Source organism: Talpa occidentalis, unplaced genomic scaffold, assembly GCF_014898055.3.
Source record: "Talpa occidentalis isolate TD23 unplaced genomic scaffold, MPIMG_talOcc4v2.1 talOcc4.9, whole genome shotgun sequence".
Taxonomy (NCBI): domain Eukaryota; kingdom Metazoa; phylum Chordata; class Mammalia; order Eulipotyphla; family Talpidae; genus Talpa; species Talpa occidentalis.
The window spans coordinates 28,999,503-29,019,936 of record NW_023605305.1 but is presented as its reverse complement, the minus strand read 5'-3'; the positions used below and the strand labels follow the sequence as shown (position 1 = coordinate 29,019,936).

Genomic DNA, 20,434 nt, shown 5'->3' with positions numbered 1-20,434 from the left:
ACCACTGAAGTACCAGTTCATTCCTGGGCCAGCCAGGGAGCAACCCACATGGTGCAGCAGATCTCTCCTGCCTCGCCCACTGCTCCCCTAAGGAGTGTATTTTAGTAGATCTGCCTGTTGTGCTCCCTACTCTCTGGTGAATCCTCTCACTCCCCACCCTCCACACCTCTGGCTTACATCCCAGTTCTTGTATGCGTAAATAAATAAATCTTAAAAAAAAAAAAAAAATGGAAATCTCAAAACTGGATTCACAGCTGGTGGGTAGGAGCAAGGGAGGGGAAGGCTGGATTAAATCCAGACCTGATCATATAGGTTGGCGTGAACACTACTTCTCTCCTCTATCACCAGCTGGACCAGTGCCCACACCTGGGCAAGGGAAGCAAGGAACAAGAGCAGGCAGATGGGCAGGCCCAGAGTGACATCTGGATCAGGAGCCAGGGACACTTGTGGAGTTCCAGACCAAGGTGCAGAACCCATCTAATTGCCTGTGGATGGCTTATCTGAAACCAGGTATTCCTGGCTTTAGCCCTCTCCTTACTTAATTCCTTGTCAACTCCCCAGACATAACAGTTTACAGTTTAAGAGAAACCACCCAAAGAACTTGTCAAGGATGTTGAGTCTTGGGCCTTGCTACTGAAATACAGATTCTGGTGATCTATGATGGGAGCTGGAAAACTTTTTTTTTTTTTTTTTAATTCTTAAGGTAATTCCAAAGCTTGGCCTGTTTTGGGAACCACTGCAGTAAATCCTTGATTTTACTTTTATTTTACAGCTCATGAGAAAATCCCAAATCAGCTGAAATGAATTCCCTGAGGTCACATGTGGTATTGGTAGCAATATTCTTCTCTTTGTTGCAAATTTTCTTTGCACTTTGGTGCCAGGCAACCCAACAGGAAAATATCTGAAAGGATTTAAATGGTTATTGTCTGCTTTTAGGGAAGATTTCTGGGCTGAGCCTCACTGTTCCCAGCATGCTTAGGGTGAGGACATTGAATCGTAAGAAAAGCAGAGACCTTCCCAGACTCTTGGAGTTCAGATGGCTTCCTTGTTTGATTGTGAGAACTGAGAATTTCCCAGGCTCATCACCCATGGAGTCAAATTCTGGGTTATCTGTTGCCCAGGATTATCTGTCCCTGGCCCCTGCCACCATGCGGAGAATTGTGTGTTGCCTCTATAGGCTGAAGCTCCCCATCCATCCAGGGCGCATTTGCTTTGCCTCTGGTGAGGAGCAGAGGGGGATAACGTCTGAAGAGCCAGATAGGCAGCAATGATGGGGAATGGATGGGAACTCAGCTACGGAGCTCAGCTGGAAGCTGGGATTGATTGACTAGAACTTTCTAGCCCTTCTCAGTTTGTCTCAGAGCCAGCACCTTGCACTGTGTCCTCTGGGCATCTCTATGAAGAGAAAATTGCTGTCAAGGTCCAGGAAGTTCTGGGTGTCTCAGTGGGATCTTCCTTGTGCCTTCTTAGAGGCGGGCAACCTGCCATTCTCGAAACCAAGCAACCTTCTCATAGCCTTTTGCTTCCTGAACCCCTTCTCTTCTCTGTACTTGGTCTCCTTCCTGTCTCTCCTCTTCTACCCTTAGCTCACACTAAATGGCCTTTTCTCTTGGGTGCTATCTATAGAAAGTGTGGATTATGGCCTGCCCAAGCAGACTTTTACGTGGGTATGGAAAGCAAGAAATCCAAGGTGGTGACAAGTTTACTCTGGATGATCGATGGACTTAATACTGTTAATTGCTTTAACATGGATCTAGGCACAAACGTCTGCATTATCATCTACTTTCCCAGGAGATGGTACTTTTTCTGTAGAAAAGTGTCTAGGCCTCTTTCTCAAACTGATTTGTTATTCTTTCCCTAACTTACCGGTGGGTCATATGCAATAGCTCTAAAACCTGCTAAGCACTCAGGCAGTGGGGGCTGGGGATAGACACATGATTAGAGTTAGGAGGCTTGGATTTGAGTCCCAGCTCTACCACTCGGCCAAGTCATTTCACCTGTTGAAACCAATCCTGGGTTGTTTCAGGATTCAAAAATGACCAGAAAGGCAAAAGCACTTTGTAAACCAGAATGTTCCTTATGTCAGTTGTGGCTACCAGGATTCATGGAAAGAAGTAAAACAAAAACCCACTTTTCAGAGTTCATAGTCCAAAGGAGAAGCCAGAATCTCAACAAAGGATCGTATATGCAAAGCACTAAGACCTTTCTGTACCAAGGGCCCGTGCTGAGGTGATTTGGTTCAGGCAGTTCATGTAATTCCGGAAGACTTGCTGGAAGGAGTTCCCTTGGCTTTGGGCAAAACTGAGCTCCTAGAGGGGCTTCTTGGAAAAGCCCAACAAACTGGATAGCAGCTACAGGAAGTCACAGGCTCTACTTACTGTGGCATCCAGATGCCATGGGGTGCAGTGTGTGTCTCCACAAGGAAGTGGACTCCACCCACTGCCTAGATTGCTGATTCCTGACTGTGGAGGACACGATTTTCTGACCTCCAAGTACTGAAGCTAAAACGAAACCAAGGTGTTCTCCCAGAGAGAACCACAGGGCAGGTTTTGGGTTGTCATCCTAACATGTCCTGTTCCTTCACCTTTTTTTCTTTTCTGTATCCCATCCCTCCCCCTGGAGGACAAGACAACAACTCTGGAAAAACAAACCTCCCTCTCTCCCAGGGCTGATGACAGGAAGAAATAAGACAACACATTTCAAGCACATTCAAGAACCCTCTGTATAAAATGAGGGTTCACCGAATGGTTTTGATTATCATCACTTATCCTTTTCTCTCCCTATTCCTTGGTTTTCCCATGTGCTCTGAGGAGATTAAACTGATGGCCAAGGACCCTTCCTGCCCTGTTGGTTACTATGACCTTCTGCAATCTCAGATGCCTGGGCCTGATGGAAGGAAGTTCCTCAGAAGATAGGGACCTTTGTCATCACCCATAAAACCAGGGCAAGGTCTGCACCTGGTCAAAGACAGCCCCTGACATTTAATGAGCCCTCAGTAAATACTATGAAATGAATGAATGAGACAGATGTGCTATTTCCACCCCACCATACTGCCTCTCTAAGATGTTAAAACTATATTAATTTACTACTAATATTACTAAGAGACATCACCCCAGTCCTCTGGGAGGTATTCCATTTTACCCCATCGCATGAGTAATAGAGGGAACAGGGAGAGGTTATCTTAGGCTGCCATAACAAAATACTATAGAGTGACTTACAAACAACAGAAATTTATTTTTGACATTTCTGGAGGCTGGAAGTCCAAGATCAAGGCACTGGCAAATTCAGGGTCTGCTGAGGGCCCACTTCTTGATTCACAGATGACTGCCTTCTCGTGTCCTCCCTCACATGGTAGGGGCCAAGGAGCGCTCTGGGATCTCCTTTATAAGAGCACTAATCCCACTTGTGAGGGTTCCACCCTCATTACCTAATGACCTCCCAAAGGCCCCACCTCCAAGTACTACCACATTGTGGGGCAGATTTCAACATGAATTTGGGGTGACACGTTTAGTCTATAGAAGAGATTCTCAAACCTTAGCCTTCTGTAGTAACATCGTTTAGGGAGTTTGCTAGTTAGTACACCCCAGAGACTTTCAAACAAAATCTCTGTAAGAATGGCCCAGAGGGCCTCCCCGGTGGCGCAGCAATTGAGCGCTGGGTTGCGAAGCTGCCCACAGCCTCTGCAGTGCCGGTTCGATCCCCGATCCCCAGCTGCTCCCCAGCCACCAGAGGAGGGTCCCACATGGAGGAGGGTCCCACATGGCGCGCAGACCTCTCCTGCCGCCTGCTGTTCCCCTCAGCAGTGTCACTCGGCCTGTTCTGTTCCCCGCTCTGGCTCTGGTGAATTCTCTCACCCTCCTGCGCTTCTGACTGTACCCAGTGCTTGCTTGCATAAATAAATAAACAAACAAACAATTAAATAAATAAATAAATAAATCTTTTAAAAAAAAAGAACGGCCCAGAAATCTTCCCTTTGTATGTTCCCTTTTTCTTTCCTTTTTTGTTGAGATTTTACATTTATTGGTGTATACCAATGTGACCATTTACAAACAAAAAATATTTCATTCTGTATGTGTTTCCTTTTTCAACTTTTATTGTTGAAATTTTCACACATTGCAAAATTAGAGCCCCAAGTCCCTGTCACCCAACACCAAAATTTTCAACAAATGCTAATCTGGTTTCATTTATTACCCTATCCACTTTCCCTCCAAATGCTAGACATCATACTGTTTCATCCATACATACTTCTATATAGATTGCTAAAAGAGAAGTACTTAAAAAAAATCCTGAAACAAATAATAGTTTCTATTATCAAATGTGCCATCATATTCAAATTTCCCCAATTGGCTCATGACTTTTAAGTTGTTTCAAATCAAGATCCATACAAGATCTAAACCTTACAGTTGGAGATGTCTCCTGTCAGTTTTTATTTTTAATATTAATAATTTAAAACTCATATAGCAGTTGCAAAAATAGTACATAGAGTTCCTGTGTACTCTTCACTCTATTTCTTATATAACTATAAAATAATTAACAAAGTTGGGAAATTGGTATTAGTACACTGTTAATTAAAACTATAGACTTCATTTACATTTTGCCTGTTTTTATATGCATGCATTTCTCTTTTTTTTTTTTTCCTTTTGCATATAGTTTTATAAAACTGAGGTGTCTGGGCTATGCAGTGGAAGAGGGTGCTTCCCTTCCTAGGTCCTCAAAAGGCACCCACCAAACTTCTTAGAGAGGGCCTTATTTGAGCCACTTATCTCAGGACACAGTGGCAGGGGACAGTGACTGTCCTGTGCAGTGCATGCTGCAGGGTAACAGCATGCCATCAGAGAGGCAGGAGTAACCTGAGGTCACAAAGCCAATGTGTGGGAAAGATAGGACCTTAAGGTCTGGGTATTCTCAGCCAAAACAGCCTTCTAGAAAAAGACAATCTCTCCAGCTCAAACCAATAGCCACTGGAAGCTGGTACAGGTATTTGAGGCATCTCTGGCTTCTCCTAACCCCCTCTTGCCATCCCATCAGCTTATACTGAGGCAGATGCCCCGGGACTCTATGAATGAGCTGGGAACATCTAAAGTGTCTTTAAAATGTATCATCTGTAATTCCCACCATGTAAGATCCTATGTTTTCCACTCTTTACCCAGTGAATTCCTGTCCGTCCTGGAGGTACAGCAAATGACCATGTATAAAGCCACAGAGGGAGTCAAATCACATTCCAAAGAATCTTACAGACCATGATCTCCGACCACAATGCAATATAATTAGAAGTCAACAAGAAAAACATAAACCTCCCATAGGTTGAGAAACTGAAAAACATACTTCTAAATCCATGAGTTAAAGAGGAAATGACAATGAAATTATGAAATATTTAGAACTGAATGATAAGGAAAGCACAAGCCGTTTCTATTTCCTTTGTAAAGTCACCCTTAAGCACATGTGCTGAGTATCTTCCACTGTCCTTCCATTGCACTCTCTACCCTCCTCCGTCCAGCTCTAGGCTCCAAAAGGCCCACCTCTATGGCTGAATCAACAGGTTTCCTCATGCTTAACTTTGGGTAGGATCTGGCCAGTGGGGAAACCTGGCCAGAGATTGGAGGGAGGGAAAGAAGGAGAAAGGAAAGGAAATGAGGCCCCTTTATATACCCAGTTCTTCACAATATAGTTGCTGTGAGCTGACTATGCCCCTCAAGCTTAGGGAACAGTTCCCATTAATAGCCCCTTCCTCACAGCTTCCACTTTTATCACTCCCTCCTAGCACCCCTCAGCCTAGGGGTGACAGCCTCAGCCTAGAGCAGACAACATAGGGCCTCGCTGCTAGCCTTTGGTATCACTATACCATGATCATAGCTCTGAATAATGCCACCTTTAAACCCTTTAATTGCCCAGACTGGATGTTGCACGTGTTTCCTGCAGATAACCCCGCTCTTACAAAGTGCTGGCCATTAGTCCATAACCATGTTCTCACTGCTGGATGACTGAGCACTGACCTTGTGTTATCGCTGTCCCTCGCCCCCCTACTGATCTGTGGTCAGCAGAGGTCAACAACTGAGTCAGTTTCATCACCTGATCCCATGCTCTCACAGCAGGGTTAATTCTCACGGGTATTGATTAGGATATCAAACAAATGAAGGACCAGATCTGAACTCCTTCTGCATACACAAATGTTTGTTTTCAGGGGATTTGGGGCCGCATTAAGACTCAGCAAAATAAAGAGAACTTTAGACTGGGAAAAAAAAATAGGTACTCAACATAAGAATGAATCCTCAGTTCCATGAACTAAGAACCTGAAGGATCCAGTGCGTTCTCATGCCAGCTAGCAAGCAGAAGATCCAGACAAAAGAGGAGCCCCCAGCAGCATCTGTGCCAAGTCAAATGCCCACCACCCTCCTCCAGCTCTCCCCTAACCCACCTGTTCTCTTCCCAGACCCCATGGGTGACTTCTGTAACCCATCTGTCTGCCTCCAACCTTCCCTCCCACCCAAAACAGAACCAACTGGTCCCTGGGCCTAGACCCACAAGTGTGCACGAAATACTGGTGCAGGATCTATGTATGTCCTCAGGGGAGGAATCTAGGTAGGAAAGTAGGGAAAGAAGATATTCAGTGGGAACCGCTGTAACAAAGGTCTAGCAGTGGGAAATAGGTGACTTTAAGTGAGGAATCAGGAGGATCAGTTCAGCCTGGGAATATATGCCAGCCCCGGAAGGCAAGGAGGTGGGAATCTGTGATTTGAGCACTCTTGGGGTCAGTCTTCGGTTCTGGGAGAAGGACCCACTCATCATTCCCAAGGCATGCAAGCATGCATTCGTTCATTCATTCATTCATTCATTCATTCGGCAAACAGGGTGTTTGTGCCGGGCACTATGCCAGTAACCGGGATATGCTAGGACAGACCTGATCCCTTACTGTCCTCAGGGCCAAGTGAGACACAGATGACACTAGGAAGCAAGGAAACCGCTCAGAGCTCTTGTCTCTGCTCCAGAGAAGCTGGGCTTGTCCCCATTCTACAGCTGAGTGTTCTCAGCTTCCTTAGCAACCAGAGACAAGGAACGAGCCAGAAGCTCAGTCGTTTACCCAAAGGGAAGCTGGGACAACGATAAGCCCTTTCCGGAAAGGCGGGCGTGTATCTGTACTCCGGGGGTGGGGGTCCCCTATCCCCGCCCCTTCCCCCGCCCCGAGGCCGCGGCGTGGCGGGGCCGGGCAGGCCGGGGCGGAGCTGGCGTCAACTCCGGGGCGGGAGGTGGACCGCGGGCCCCGCAGGGCAGGCCGGCCACCCGCGGACTGACGAGAGAACCCGCAGGCCCGGAGCGCTCGCAGAGGCGACCCGGCGCGCTGGGGCTGGACCCCGCGGACGCGCGAGGCCTCGCGCCAACCCGCCGAGGCGCCCCGGGTGAGTGAGCGCCGGCCCCACTCGCCCCGCGGCGCGCACGGCGCGGCTGCCCGGCTGCCCCTTTAGCTCTTCGTCGGCGTCGGGGGGGCGGCCTCGGCGCGAGGGGCGGCTGCCCACGGTCCTCGGCCGGAGGTCCCGGGCTCCGAGCGGCGAAACTCTGGAGTTGGGGGTGGCGGTGGTTGCGGGGGCGTGTCCTCAGGAGCGGAAATGTCAGATTTGCTCCTCTGGGTCCTACAGCCAGACCTTCCTGCTGGCTGTCGGGGGAGAGCGGCCGTAAGGGGTGCAGCGGGTGGCGAGGGGTGGCCCTGGCTGGTGAGTGTGGCAGGCAAGAGCAGGGGCTCCGCCTTCGCTTTTCCCTCGGATCTTTGCCCCCCGTGTCACCCCATCGCACGGCGCTGGGGCTGGATTCTGGGTTCAAAGTGGGGCCAGCCCCTACAGATATTTGGGGCCAGGCCCTGGGAGTGGCAGGTGTGGCCCTGTCAGGGAGTTAAAGGTCAGAAACAGGCCCGGGGCCACTCTGGGTCTTCATTTGGAACATCCAGATGCCCACCCGCGAGAGACTGCCCACTTTAGGAGTAAAAGAATCCCCAAAGTTAGGAAACAAGGCTAAGAGGAGAAATGACCATGGTTCAGGGAAAGGGACAGAAAGGTTCTGTGAGGCATAGAAACTCAGGGCATATAGGTCAGGTGGGAAGAGAAGTTGTAGACACAAGTGGCATAGATAGATCCCTCTACTCCCACCCCAGCTGAGCTTACTTTTTCCTGGGTTTGAAAGACCCAGACTGTGAAGTTCTACAACGGGAAGGTGGGGTTCACTAGTCAGGACACCCAAATTGCTGTGGGGTGTGGGAGAGGATCAGTGTGTGATGTTCTCGTCCTCCGCTCCCCGCCTTTCCCCTTCCTCAGGCCAGAGGCCAGCCCGTGCAAGAAAATGATCCTTTACTTGTCCTACTGAGCCCTGCCGTGTCCCAGTTCCCAATTCTGACATTGGAGAGCCCCTGCACGGGTTTTGTTATGTGAAGGTACCTCAGGTCCTCTTCTGGGCTTCACTTTCCCCATCTGTACAAGAAGTGGGTTGGGCCAGTTGTTTTCTCAGGGCTATTTCAACTCTAAGGCTCTTGATTCTAAGCTTTCCTTAAAGCCTGAGCATGGGCTATGCGCCAGGCCCTCAGGCTGGGGGGAGCAGCCTCCACTCAAGGAGATAGAGACCTGGGTTCAGTAGAGGGGGCTATGGGAAGGGATAGCATCCATCCTGGCCATGTGCAGTCAGGCAGAGGGTAAAAAAAAAAAAAAACACAGACGCAGCAAAGTGGGGCGTACAGTCAGGAATCAGGAAGAAGTCCAGGTTGGTTGGTGCAGGGAAGGGGTCAGGAAAGGTAAGATGAGGTATTAAATGCCAGGGTGAGGGTCTGTTAGTAACTGCAAACTGAAGAGCCCAGGAACCCCACCTAATTGCAGTGTGAGTGATTTTGGAAGCTCTTGCCCCAGAGTTTAGAATGGAGGTAGCAAGCAGAGCAGAGAAACCTCCTTCTCTTGGGTCAGGAGGCTCAGGTTCCAGTCTGAGGACAGGGGATGGATGAGGTGACCTTCCACATCTTTGAGGTTATTTTCAAGAGACAAGATCCTGTGAGGAGAACTGCCCTTATTCTCCATCTCCTCCCATTTTACTTGACAGCCCCCATCTTGGCCTCTCCTGATGCAAGTACAAGGAAGAATCCTTGTTCTAAACTTCTCCACTAGCTTGCCTTGTTGCCTGACAGGACACCTCTTCCTACGTGCTGTACATTTAGTTATCCCCAGGTGTCACCTTGATCCCATCCTCTCTTCCCCAGTCCTGTCCCAGCAGTACTAGAGATGTGAGGAAGGAAATGCTCCAGTGTCAGCTGAGGTCAAGGCCAGTCTTCGTGGCTATATTCAAGCCTCAGTCTAGAGCTAGGTTTCGGGACTCAAACTGAGGAGGGTCAGAGCCAGGTCAAAGTTCAGCCTGCAACCAGAACTCTAGTGCTTGGGGTACACTCAGCCTTCGCATCAGTCTGGGGTCTCATCAATGCTCAGTTCGTGGCTAAATTCCAGTCTCATAAGTACCTGCAGCTGCATTTCTCTCTTAAGCTCACACACTCCCGGGGAGATGAGATGACTACCCCGAGAGTTCCAGAACCTGACCTATAAAGGAGTGACCCAGGAAGTTGCATGGGCTAAATCCATTCCCTCTATATGGCTCAGCTGGGACTGGAACCCAGGACACCTTCCTCCAAGCCTGGGGCTCTGCTCCAAAGTCTGCTCTGTGTCTGAGAGCCTTCAATTCTAGAGGCAAAGTAAATTCATCTAAATTCTAGGTGGTCCCTGCTGGGTGATCAACTGCATTTTCATCCTTCCTACTGCCAGGCACATAGTAGGTGCTCCAGGAATATACAGGTCAGGTGCAGGGGGTGGAGCCTATGGTTTGTTGGTTTCAGGCCGGAGGAGGCTGGCTGTGGGGAAGGCTCTCCAGCTACTGCTGGAGGAAGTGGTACCACCCTCCCCCTTTCCTCCAGCTTCTGCAGCCACAGAGACTGCCCAGCTGACCATATGAGGGCCTTTCCTCTTTCAGGGTTATGAAAGGAAAGGACATTTTTGGTAGAAAAGTCCCTGCCGCTCCTTGGGAATCCCCGGTGGCCGGATAGACTGCGGGATATCCCAGAGGAAGCTGAAGGCAGAACCCTCTCCTTACGCCTAGTACAATGCAACCAGGTTCTCCCACGCTGTGCCAGCTGGCCTGTGGGGCCTGCAGAGGTCACCTCATCCGTCCTTGCCTCCTGGCAGGCCTGCAGGAAGCCTCTAATGGTCAATGGCAAGTGGAGGAGCACCTGTTTGGAACCCAGCCCCGGCCTCTGTAAGATGCAATGAAAGGGCAAAAAAATAAAGCAGGAGGGCTCTGCGTGCTTGGTGGGGGACTCTCAGGGTCACCTGGAAATAAGGCTGAGATGCTGGACTGAGGGATGGGAGGACTTAGATTCCCTGCAGAGTCTAGCCAAAGGCTGAGAGGTGAGAGGCAAGTGTGGTGGGAAGCCCATTTGGTAAGAACCCAACCAACATGCTCCCGGGCTCTTGTCCCTGACAGGGCAGCCGCAAGTCCTGCCCCTGGACACCTGGCCCTCAGCCCTGGCTGGCCATGGCCCTGTGCCTGAAGCAGGTGTTCGCCAAGGACAAGACGTTCCGGCCTCGGAAGCGCTTCGAGCCGGGCACGCAGCGCTTTGAGCTGTACAAGAAGGCCCAGGCATCGCTCAAGTCCGGCCTGGACCTGCGGAGTGTGGTGAGGCTGCCTCCTGGGGAGAACATCGACGACTGGATCGCCGTGCACGTGGTGGACTTCTTCAACCGCATTAACCTCATCTATGGCACCATGGCCGAGCGCTGCAGCGAGACCAGCTGTCCGGTCATGGCCGGAGGGCCCCGCTATGAGTACCGCTGGCAGGACGAGCGCCAGTATCGGCGGCCGGCCAAGCTCTCCGCGCCGCGCTACATGGCCTTGCTCATGGACTGGATCGAGGGCCTCATCAACGATGAGGATGTCTTTCCCACGCGTGTTGGTGAGTGCCTGCAGGCGGGTAGGCAGGAGGGAGCTGGGGTCAGCTGAAGTGTGTAGTATGATGCAACAATTCTATAATGGGGGAAGGGGTGTGATTTTCACCCCCATTTTATAGAAGATGAAACTGAGGCTCAATCAGGTGGCCTGCTTAAGGGCTGGCATCTTGAGTTAGGACTTCCTGACACTCAGTTTGGGGCTCTTGTCTGAAATTTGAGTGTGCCCCCACCCGCAAGACCATGTATATTATGATTTTCAGAATCTTCCAGTACAGGTGCCTCAGTGTGTTCCTAGCCTGCTTGGGCTGTTTGACTTGCAGCCTCCTGGGAGTTCCTTCTGAGTCCTGGCCCCGGGAAAAGGAAGGGTGGGGACTGGGTGGGCCGGATGGGATGGTATCTTCACCTCTAGGGGCTTGAAGGGCAGAATTTTCCCTTGTCAGGCGCAGGTCTTTTCTTATCTGAGTTGCACAGCACAGACGGGTAAGGGTGGGGAGAGAGATGAGTGATGGCCTTGCATCCCCAACCCAGAGCAGCAGTAGGGAGTGTTGGCCCAGGAGCAGAGTAGACATGACACTGTGTGCATCACAGCTGCCCCAGCCCCATCTGGCCTCTGGTTTTCCCTGTTACAGCTATGAGAATCAGACATAGGTGGGGCAGAGTGGTCAAGCCCAGAGGGGAGAAGTCTGCCTGCTGAGGAAAGCCGGGCACTGAGTCACAATTCAGTGCCTACGGCCCCTCCCCAGCCATTTCCTGCACTATCATGCCCAACAATGAGTATCTTCATTTCACATGGGAAGAAACTGAGGCCAAGAGAAGGACAGCAAACCGAACTAGGAGGGACTCAGAACTGGAGCTCAGATCCCAGGTCTGATGGGCAGGACGAGTCATAGGGATCTGGGCTGAGCTTGGAAGGGCCCACAGGGAGGCAGGACTCCGTCAGAAAGGGGAAGGCCTCTGGGGCAAGCTGAGCCAGTGTTGGCTGCATCTGGGCCCTTTTTCCCTCCTGACCTTAACTCCCTGGCCAGTGAGACCCCAGATTTCTGTGCTTTAACCCTGAATGGCTGTGCCACAGCAAAAAAGAAAGCATAGTCACCAAAAGATCCCCAACCTAAGGAATGGGGGGGACTGTACGAAAACTGTGCCTTTTTTTCAGATGTTAGAGCTTCTCTCAAGCAGGGTTTATATAATTTATCTCTGAGGGGCGCTGCAGTGCCGTCAAAGTAGGCTTAAATATGCTCTCTAATTAATAGTCCTGTGGCCTTGGACAAGTGGCTTTATCTTTGTGCATTGCTGTTTTATCATTTCTGGAAGGACTGTCTTTTCCAGCAGTGGCGTGGTTTTAAGGATTAGAGGCCACAGGTGCAAAGGGCACATAACACAGGGCCAGGTTCAAAAATAGAAGGTTCTTTGTAAGTGCAATTGAATATTTGAAGAAATGAGAGCTATCTGAATTAGTTCTTGAAGATATATTAATATTTAAGATTGGGGGTGTAGCACCTTCTGTGTGAACAGGGAAAAAGAGGAAGGTGTGGGGTAGGGTTGGTGAGGGAGGTCAGGTTCAGATCACGAAAGTCTTGATCAGGCATTGCTTGAAGAAATTAGGATTTAATTCTGATGGCCCATGTTTTTAAAAATGGACCTCAGGACCTCCCTGGTGGCGCAGGCGGTTGAGCGCGTGGCACTATGAAGCTGTCTGCAGCCTCTGCAGCGCGGGTTCAAATCCCGGCGGGGTGGGGAGAAACCCACATGGAGCAGCAGATCTCTCCTGTCTTGCCCACTGCTCCCCTCAGCAGTGCATTTCATCAGTCTACCTGTTCTGTTCCCTGCTCTGTCTCTGGTGAATCCACTCACCCTCCCACACATCTGGCGAGTACCCCGGTTCTTGTATAAATAAATAAATCTTTAAAAAAAAAGTGAACCTCGGGTGTTGAGGAACTCCACCTGGGAAGTGTATCCAATGGTGTCACGTGCATATACCTGCAGATGCATATATTTCTGGGGAGAGTTTAGGCACAACTTTCATAATAATCTAAGAAGGGTTGATTAGTCACCCCAACAAGGTTATAAAGTCCTGCTTTGCTTGATGGGAAAATGTGGACAATGATTTGTATTTCAGCAGGGGAGAGGCCTGCTTCCTTAAAAAAGGGAAGTGTGGGAGAAAGCAAACCATGATCTCTCGTGTCTCCCACAGAGAAGTATATTAGGGAAGAGGCCATCTGGGTAAAGGCCGCCTAGCAGAGGGGGAGGCAGAGCTGGGTGGAGCTTCATCACTAAGATGCTGATCCCCCCACTTGTGACCATCCCCATCTCCAGGAGTTCCCTTCCCTAAGAACTTCCAGCAGGTCTGCACCAAGATCCTGACCCGCCTCTTTCGAGTGTTTGTCCACGTCTACATCCACCACTTTGACAGCATCCTCAGCATGGGCGCCGAAGCACACGTCAACACCTGCTACAAGCACTTCTACTACTTCATCCGAGAGTTCAGCCTGGTGGACCAGCGGGAGCTGGAGCCACTGGTGAGGCCCAGCCCACACTCCCCTCCCTGAGCGGGGCTAAGTTCCATGAGTTTTAGATCCAAAGGCTACCTGCTCTAAGAAAATCCAATACTCATGATGAATTAGTTGAAGGCAATTCACTTAACATGGATTCAGTACTTAATAGAGAATTCATTCACGTGTCAGTTTACAAACTCAGATCTGCAAACTGGAGTTAGAGTTGGGGGCAGGAAGGGGCCAGATTCAGGCAGAAGAGCAGCCAGACTCTATGGCATGGGAAGGGGCTGCCTGGCAGTTGAGCTGTAACTGACGACTCCCCACCTTGTGTCTCTGCAGAAGGAGATGACAGAGCGGATCTGTCACTGACATGGACCAAGCATGGACCTTGTTGCCTGTTGGATTGACCATCCGAATACAGAGTGGTTAGGGCCAGGGACCCTCAGGAATCTGGTGGCAGATGACTCTCATGCCCTGGGACCCCTCCATACACCCAAAGCCCCTGGACTTTTGGTTGTCAGGAGTGAGTCCACGTGTCCTCTAACTACTTGTGAATGAGAAGGGGAGAACATAAAGGTGGGCAAACAGAAGGGAAGGAGGAGTCAAACCTCTGGCATGAAGTCTGGGGCAGGGTTGGCTCGGGAGTTTTTGCTTTGATATTTGACCCTTGCATGGGGGTTCCCAAGCCTATTGGATGTGGCTGAGGTAATGGTAAGAAAGGAACAAATGAGTGAGCGGTCCATGTGTGTGTGTGCATGTGCATGCGCGGGAGTGTGAGAGAGAGATCTTGACTGTGAGCTGTGTTAGCTGTGAAAGCCAGCCGCCTTAGACCCTCCCTGGCACAAGTAGGCACTCCATAAGTGGATGGATGGAAGGAGGAGTGACTGGGACCATCAGACCATGGCCACTGTGGGAGTAATGACAGGTCAGCGACCCTGCCTGGTGTGTGTGACCATGTGTGTAAGTGCATAAGATGTGCTTGTAGATATATCTCTATGTTCTAACCTTCCCGGCTACCATCTCCTGTCACCATGAGTTCTGGGTTGCTGTGGGGTGATAGAAAGGGGAGCCTTGCCATGAATAATCAAACCTCTGGCCCAGAACAGACACAGGTCTGATTTTGCTGAGCCAGAGATGTGTATGTACTGTCATTTCACTCATCCCTCTGCCTCCAGGAAGGCCTGATTATGGAGAGCCTCCTGGGGCTTGGGAGTGGTCCCTCATGTTCCTGACCCTTCGATTGGGAAGCATGTGTTCCATTCTAACTCCCAGAATCTATAGACTTGGCTCCCAGGATCTGAAGCCTACCACAAGATAATCCTCCAACCCAAGGAGCTAGTGGAAACTGGGAAACGCCAGAGTCTTGTCTCCCATCTCAGGACACCAAGGACCTTGTAGCTAGCAAGTGGACTTTTCTAGGCTTGGAGAGCCCCCATGCTACAAGAAGTTCCCTCCTTCCCAATCATCCCTGAGGCATATCAACTGGTTGGATATCAGAGTATAGCTATCCCAGAGAAACTGGAATGATCATTCAGCACTCCAATACTCAGCACCCCATGCCCAGCCCACTGCCCAGAGCCACATGGGGGAAACTGGGGCAGGAATGGGCCCTCCCTTTCCAGAGCCTCCATGATGGGAGGCTAGCGTGGAGAACCAGCAAAGATGTGTGAGGATCACCCAGTCTCACTCGCAGGATCATCCACCTGCAGAGGAGGAAACTGAAGCCAAGAGGAGAGGAGGAAGAAACTGGCCAAGACCTCGCAGCAGAGCTTTTTTGTGGAACTGAAATAGAAACCAGGGATCTGACTCCCACCCCAGGGCTTGCAGCATGCCACATGGGGTGATCAGATGCACATGGAAAGAGGGTTTGACAGCCCCCTTCCAGGACACAGCTGTTCCTGCTTAGAGCCTGAGGCCAGTGCGCCCCACCACCCCCTCAGTTCTTCAGGGGATGTCTGCTGAGCCCATGCCTCCAAAATCATGCCTCTCTTTGTGGCCCAGCAACTGCCTGACTCTGAGGAAGCAGATGGGACTCTTGGGACCAGCCAGCTGGACTTGGGACTGCTGCTTCCAGAGAAGTTTCCAGAAACACACTGACCCAGTCGTTTTGTCAGAGGCTCTGGAGTGGGGAATCAGATTCCCCCAGGGTGGGCTGGGGTTTGGATGATAGACTCTAGGCTGTGGTCAGTGCTAATCTTGAGGGGGGAGAGGATGATCTAATTTTGTGAAACAGAAGATTTTGTTGTTATTTTTGGTAAAATAAAGGAGGAGAACTGGAGTGACACTGCTGTGGTCTGGGTGCCACATGGCTCCAAGCAGACCCTGAAAGGAACTGGGCAGAATTGGGCAGGGAGGGCTTTTTGTCCTGAGATCCTAAGCCACGTGAAAGGCTGACTGGTGTGTCATGTCTGGCCCAGCTCTCCAGGGTAGAGACACCAAGCTTTTCCCAAGGATCGGGAAATTCTGGGCTAGGCTGGGCTAGGACCCATGGGGGGCTGGCCCTTGCCTTGTGGAAACTCAGTCTCTTGGAGGAGTCTTTCCTTGTTTACCACTCATGGTCTATTCTCACCCCATCCCCTAATATGGATGGTTTATAGGGGCTAGTGGTTTAAGGGACAAGGCTGAAATGCAGTCCCATACCTAATCACAGCAGCGGATACCCTGCTTAAGAGAAGGCTCTTTGTTGGGTACTTGTTAGAGTTCAAAATGGGGATGGCAGGACATGGGGCTGACCCTTGAGCTTATTCCCCAGCAAATATATGCGTCTCTTAGCTCACTCTTGTTGCTACTCCACTGCCCTAACCCACAGGCTGCCCAGACAGGAGTTGAAAAATGACTTGGTTGTCAAGAGCCAGCAAGGTCAACCTAAGGTTCTCCCCTCTACTTAAGGAGACAGCAGGCTTTGTGCAGTGATCTTCCTGGGAAGCAGAGGCTGGGATTCCATTTACAGCCCAGCCCCCAAGGTACTACAGCAGGTTCTTTGCCTTGCCTTTCCTCAGTTTCTCTTATCTAGTTTTGACAGGTACGGGTAAGGAACTGATTTAAGTTCCTCCATTACTCAAAGTCTGTGGCTCATTGACAATAATAATAGCTAGTGCTCACTATGTTTTTGGTATAATTCTAAATGCTCAACATAAAATAGCTTACTGAATCAAGTTGGGCCTTGACTATCTGCCTGTCTCCCTGGTGCCCAGTATGCCCTTTTTCACTGCTCTAGGGCCTGTAAGGCCCTGTGCTCTGCCGTCCCTTTTTCTGGCTCATCAGAGGCCCCAGTCCAGCATTCTAAGAGGCAACTCTGGTTACAGACCTCCTATGACAGGTCATTCACTGCCTCCTCAATTACTGGGCAGCTTGGACTCTCAGTTCAGGCTCTGGGTTGTTTTCAAATATACCTGGCAGTAAGGGTAGGTTTCTCAGAACTGGGAGGCCAACATCTGTACCTTACATGGGGATGTCTGAATACATCAAGAAGCCAATCACAGAACTCTTCTGAGAAGTTCAGAGAGGGGTGCTTAGAAAGGACAGAGGCAGAGGAAAAGGAGAGAGCTGGGGCTCAGCAATACAAAGAAAAGAACTCCCACATGGGAAAATGGCAGGGCAGGGTTATGTGTTGCAGGAGAGATTATGTGTTGTGGGTAAAAAGACAGACTGTAGAAGACTTTGTTTTTCTGTTGGCTCAAAATCCATAAAAATAATTGGAACAGGGAATGAGGAAGCAAGCCACTGTCCCCACCTTTAGGCAGGGCATCCACCTGTTGAGTAAAGGATGCCCCAACACCCTTGGCCCTCATGAACACTGCAGCTTCTTTGAGGTGTCCTGCTGCCACTACCCCACCCCTGGGAACTGCGTGGTGTGTTAAATGGAGTCACAGCTTGGCTGGTGCTTTGCCTGATTTGGGAGGCCCTCCCAGAACCCTGATCTCAGAGGCTAATGGGAGCCCCGTGGAGGAGATAGCACCTTTGAGAGCCTAGATTGGAACAGACATGTGTGACTGAGGACCAGCTGGCTATTGAGACATTGAGACAGAGGGGGAAACTGGCTATTATGGTCTTAATAACATGAGGCTTGGGTGGGCTTGGAAGTGATAGGTGGGAGAGGTCAGGGTGCACAGGGACCTTAGGTTGGACGGAGGAACTCTGGAGCTGACTGAACAGATGCCCGGGAGGCCTCCTTCTCTAGCCTTCCCAGACTGGGAAATCTAGCAAAGCCCTGTATGTTCCCTAAAGTTCCAGACCTCCTTCCATAGCACAGATGAGAAGGCTAAGCCCAAGGGAACAAACTTTCGTCAGGTGGATAATGAGAAGGAAGTCCAAGAGTCTCTCTAACTAGCACTGCTCACCAGGCTCCCCCAACAATCCTGAGACAGGCAGGGAAGGGATGTTTACTTCCATTTCACCAAGGAAGAAACACACTTGGAGTCAGGACCTGAAATAAACCCAAGTCAACACTCACATTACTTCATCACACTTGCAGCCTAAGGGCGTGACAGTCAGGGGCTGGCTGAGGCATCCATTTATTTGCATGCTTTTATCCAAGAAAGGAACTTACAATTTTTTTTAAGGTACTGTTTTACTCAAGGAGTGAAGCTGCAGACGCCCACACCTTTTGAGAAATTTTACAGAATCAGTTCTCATTTTAGAAAAGACTGGCAGAAGCCCCTAGAGATAAAAGGCACTTGAAAAATTCCTTCCTGGCTTGCAGAAGCTCTCGGAAAATGTTAATTACACCTGCTGCTGCCTGGTGTCCTCCCCCCAGGCGCTTCCCCAACTTCCCCACGTTCACACCGAAAAGACAGCGTCCAAAGACCAGCCCCATTCCCAGCCCCACCCATCGCCCCGCCCCTCGCCCCACCCCTCAACGATCACGCCTGCGCAGTAGCGAGACCTCGCCAGGCGTGACCGCTAGGCGCATGCGCGGCTCCGCCTCCCCACGCCCTTCTGCGGTCGGGCCCACCCCCCGGGCCTAGGACCGCCTCTTCCGCGTTCTCGGCCGCGGGAGCTGCAGGTGGGGGTGCGCGCGACCGGTGCCGCCTGGAGTCAGCTCAGGTAACAGCGAGCCAGAGAGGTAGCCCTCTGAGCAGACCGGGCTGGGGGGGCTCTGTGAGCGAGTCGGGACGGGGCTGTCAGGGCCGTCAGAGCCGCCCGAGGTCACGACCCGATTCTGCTGCCCAGGGAACAGCCGAAGGACGCTTCCCTAGGGCTGTCTCCGCGACGCCGAGTGTGCCGAGCCCGGGGCTGGGGTTGTGACAGGTGTCCGAGGTCGGAGCTCAGTGTGGGGCCGGCTTGAAGCTCTGTCCCTGTCGGGCTCTCTGGCTGGGCTTAAGGCTCAGGCAGCTCAAAACATGAATTAATTTTTCCTGTGAGGAATTTATAGCATCTGTGTGCTACCTAATTTTAAAGTTATCCGTTTTCATTTAAAACCCCCTGACTTGTGGGCGGCTCAGTGAGGGGGGAATTATAGTGTCAGATGCAGTCTCTTTTTTGGGAGTTTGCAGGCTACCTCTCTGAAAGTAGCAGATCAGAGGCCAGGGTGACAGGAATGAAGTATTGGAAGTGTTTGTCCTTGGGGTCAGGCAGTCCTGGCTTCAGATCTCACCTCTCCTAGGTGTGTGTTCTGGGGCAAGTCATTTCCCTTCACAGAGCTTTAGGAAAGGGAAAGGGCATAGGAAGTCATCGCGGAGGTTGAATAAGATTCCATGTGTCACCTAGTGTAGCACCTGTCATGAAAGGAGTGCTGAGTACATGGTGGCTGTGACTTCTAGGAATCAGGTCACTTTGGATTGAGGTACTTTAGAGAGGCCCTGGGGGGAGGGTGAGGCGATCTAGGTCTTGAAGCTCCGGTGTGGGATTGACAGTTTGACTTTGCAGGGTGGAAAAGGAAGTAATGCTCATTGACAACTGCCCGTGTGCCAACCACTGTGGTTGGCAGTTGATGTATATTGTTTCACTGGATCCTCAGAGCCATCAGCCAGGTACTTTCAGCCCTACTCCCTTTAGCGTCAGCTCTAAAGAGAGCTAGGCTGCATGTGATGTTAGGAGGACACCTAGTATTTGGGTTTTGTATAAGATGCTGGGCCAGCTAGAGATTTTGGTGTCCCCTCCCTCAACTTCTCCCACCTCAGCTCTTCCCTTTGTAATCTAAAGGGTTAGCTGAGTTCTTGACTTGGTCTAGGAGGCCTGTCACTCTAGTGCCCTAACAGATTTTGATGGTTAGAGTCTGGGGCATGTGAGTACCTTTAAACTCAGATTGCATGAAACTAAACAGCGGGAGAGAGAAGCTCTGTGAACGTGAACTGTTGGTTTCCAGTGCGTGCTTAGGAAGTGCATGTGGTCCTCCTGTTATGTGGTCCCACAGTAATCTAGTGACCTGGTTCCTTTTGCATCTTCTTGGTGGGTGCCCATGTGATCTTGCTGAGATGGTGTTTTCATCATATATATACACTCAGAAACCCTGGAGGGCTTCATTGCCTACTATGTAGAGGCTGGACTCCTCAGCCTCATAGACAGGTGCCTCTATAATCTATTCCCAAACCTCTATCCTGCGTTGTTTCCCTTTGTTCTCCCAAACTTGCACCTTGTGCCCCAGTCAAAATTAACTAGTTTTTGTTTCTCAAACACCCCCTACATGTTCCTTTGCTTGTCCCTCTTTCTCAAGAGCCGTGTCTCAGATGGCCTTGTTATCTTTGAAGCTTCTCTGACTCTCCTACTGAATTAGTTGTTCCAATTTCCATCTTCTATAGCAAAGCATATAACTCTTATCACTGTCTGCCTTGGGGATGTCACCCCATATATAATGATAACACTGGTGGCAAGAGCCCACGTCTTTCTCCTCCCTCCTCTGCCTGGCACATAATAGTCCTCCGCAGTGTTTATAGTTGAATGAGTCAGTGAAATATTTTATTTACTTGCTTTGGTTTTTGTTTTATGAGCTTTCAGGTTCAGAGTGGGCTTTTGTATTTTTCCTTCTCTTTGTGCCTAAGGAGA

The 20,434-nt window shown here is 50.4% G+C and overlaps 2 protein-coding genes across 8 annotated transcripts in view; both read left to right on the top strand.

Moving 5' to 3' along the window:
- Positions 1-7,375: 7,375 nt before the first annotated feature.
- MOB3C (MOB kinase activator 3C) lies at positions 7,376-15,750 on the top strand. The gene is made up of 4 exons (XM_037499865.2): positions 7,376-7,394; positions 10,495-10,963; positions 13,272-13,474; positions 13,790-15,750. Exons 2-4 carry the CDS (start codon positions 10,546-10,548, stop codon positions 13,817-13,819), a joined length of 651 nt encoding a protein of 216 aa, XP_037355762.1. The 5' UTR covers positions 7,376-7,394; positions 10,495-10,545; the 3' UTR covers positions 13,820-15,750.
- A 2,706-nt stretch (positions 15,751-18,456) lies between these two features.
- MKNK1 (MAPK interacting serine/threonine kinase 1) overlaps positions 18,457-20,434 on the top strand; it is a 42,682-nt gene continuing 40,704 nt past the window's right edge. For 5 of the 7 annotated variants that reach the window (XM_037498500.2, XM_037498498.2, XM_037498501.2 and 2 more), the window contains exon 1: positions 18,457-18,496. The gene's annotated coding sequence lies outside the window, so the exon portion shown is untranslated. Of the gene's footprint in view, positions 18,497-18,763; positions 19,423-20,434 lie in introns of those variants that run through there. The other 2 variants (XM_037498502.2, XM_054690909.1) reach the window with 2 other exon arrangements.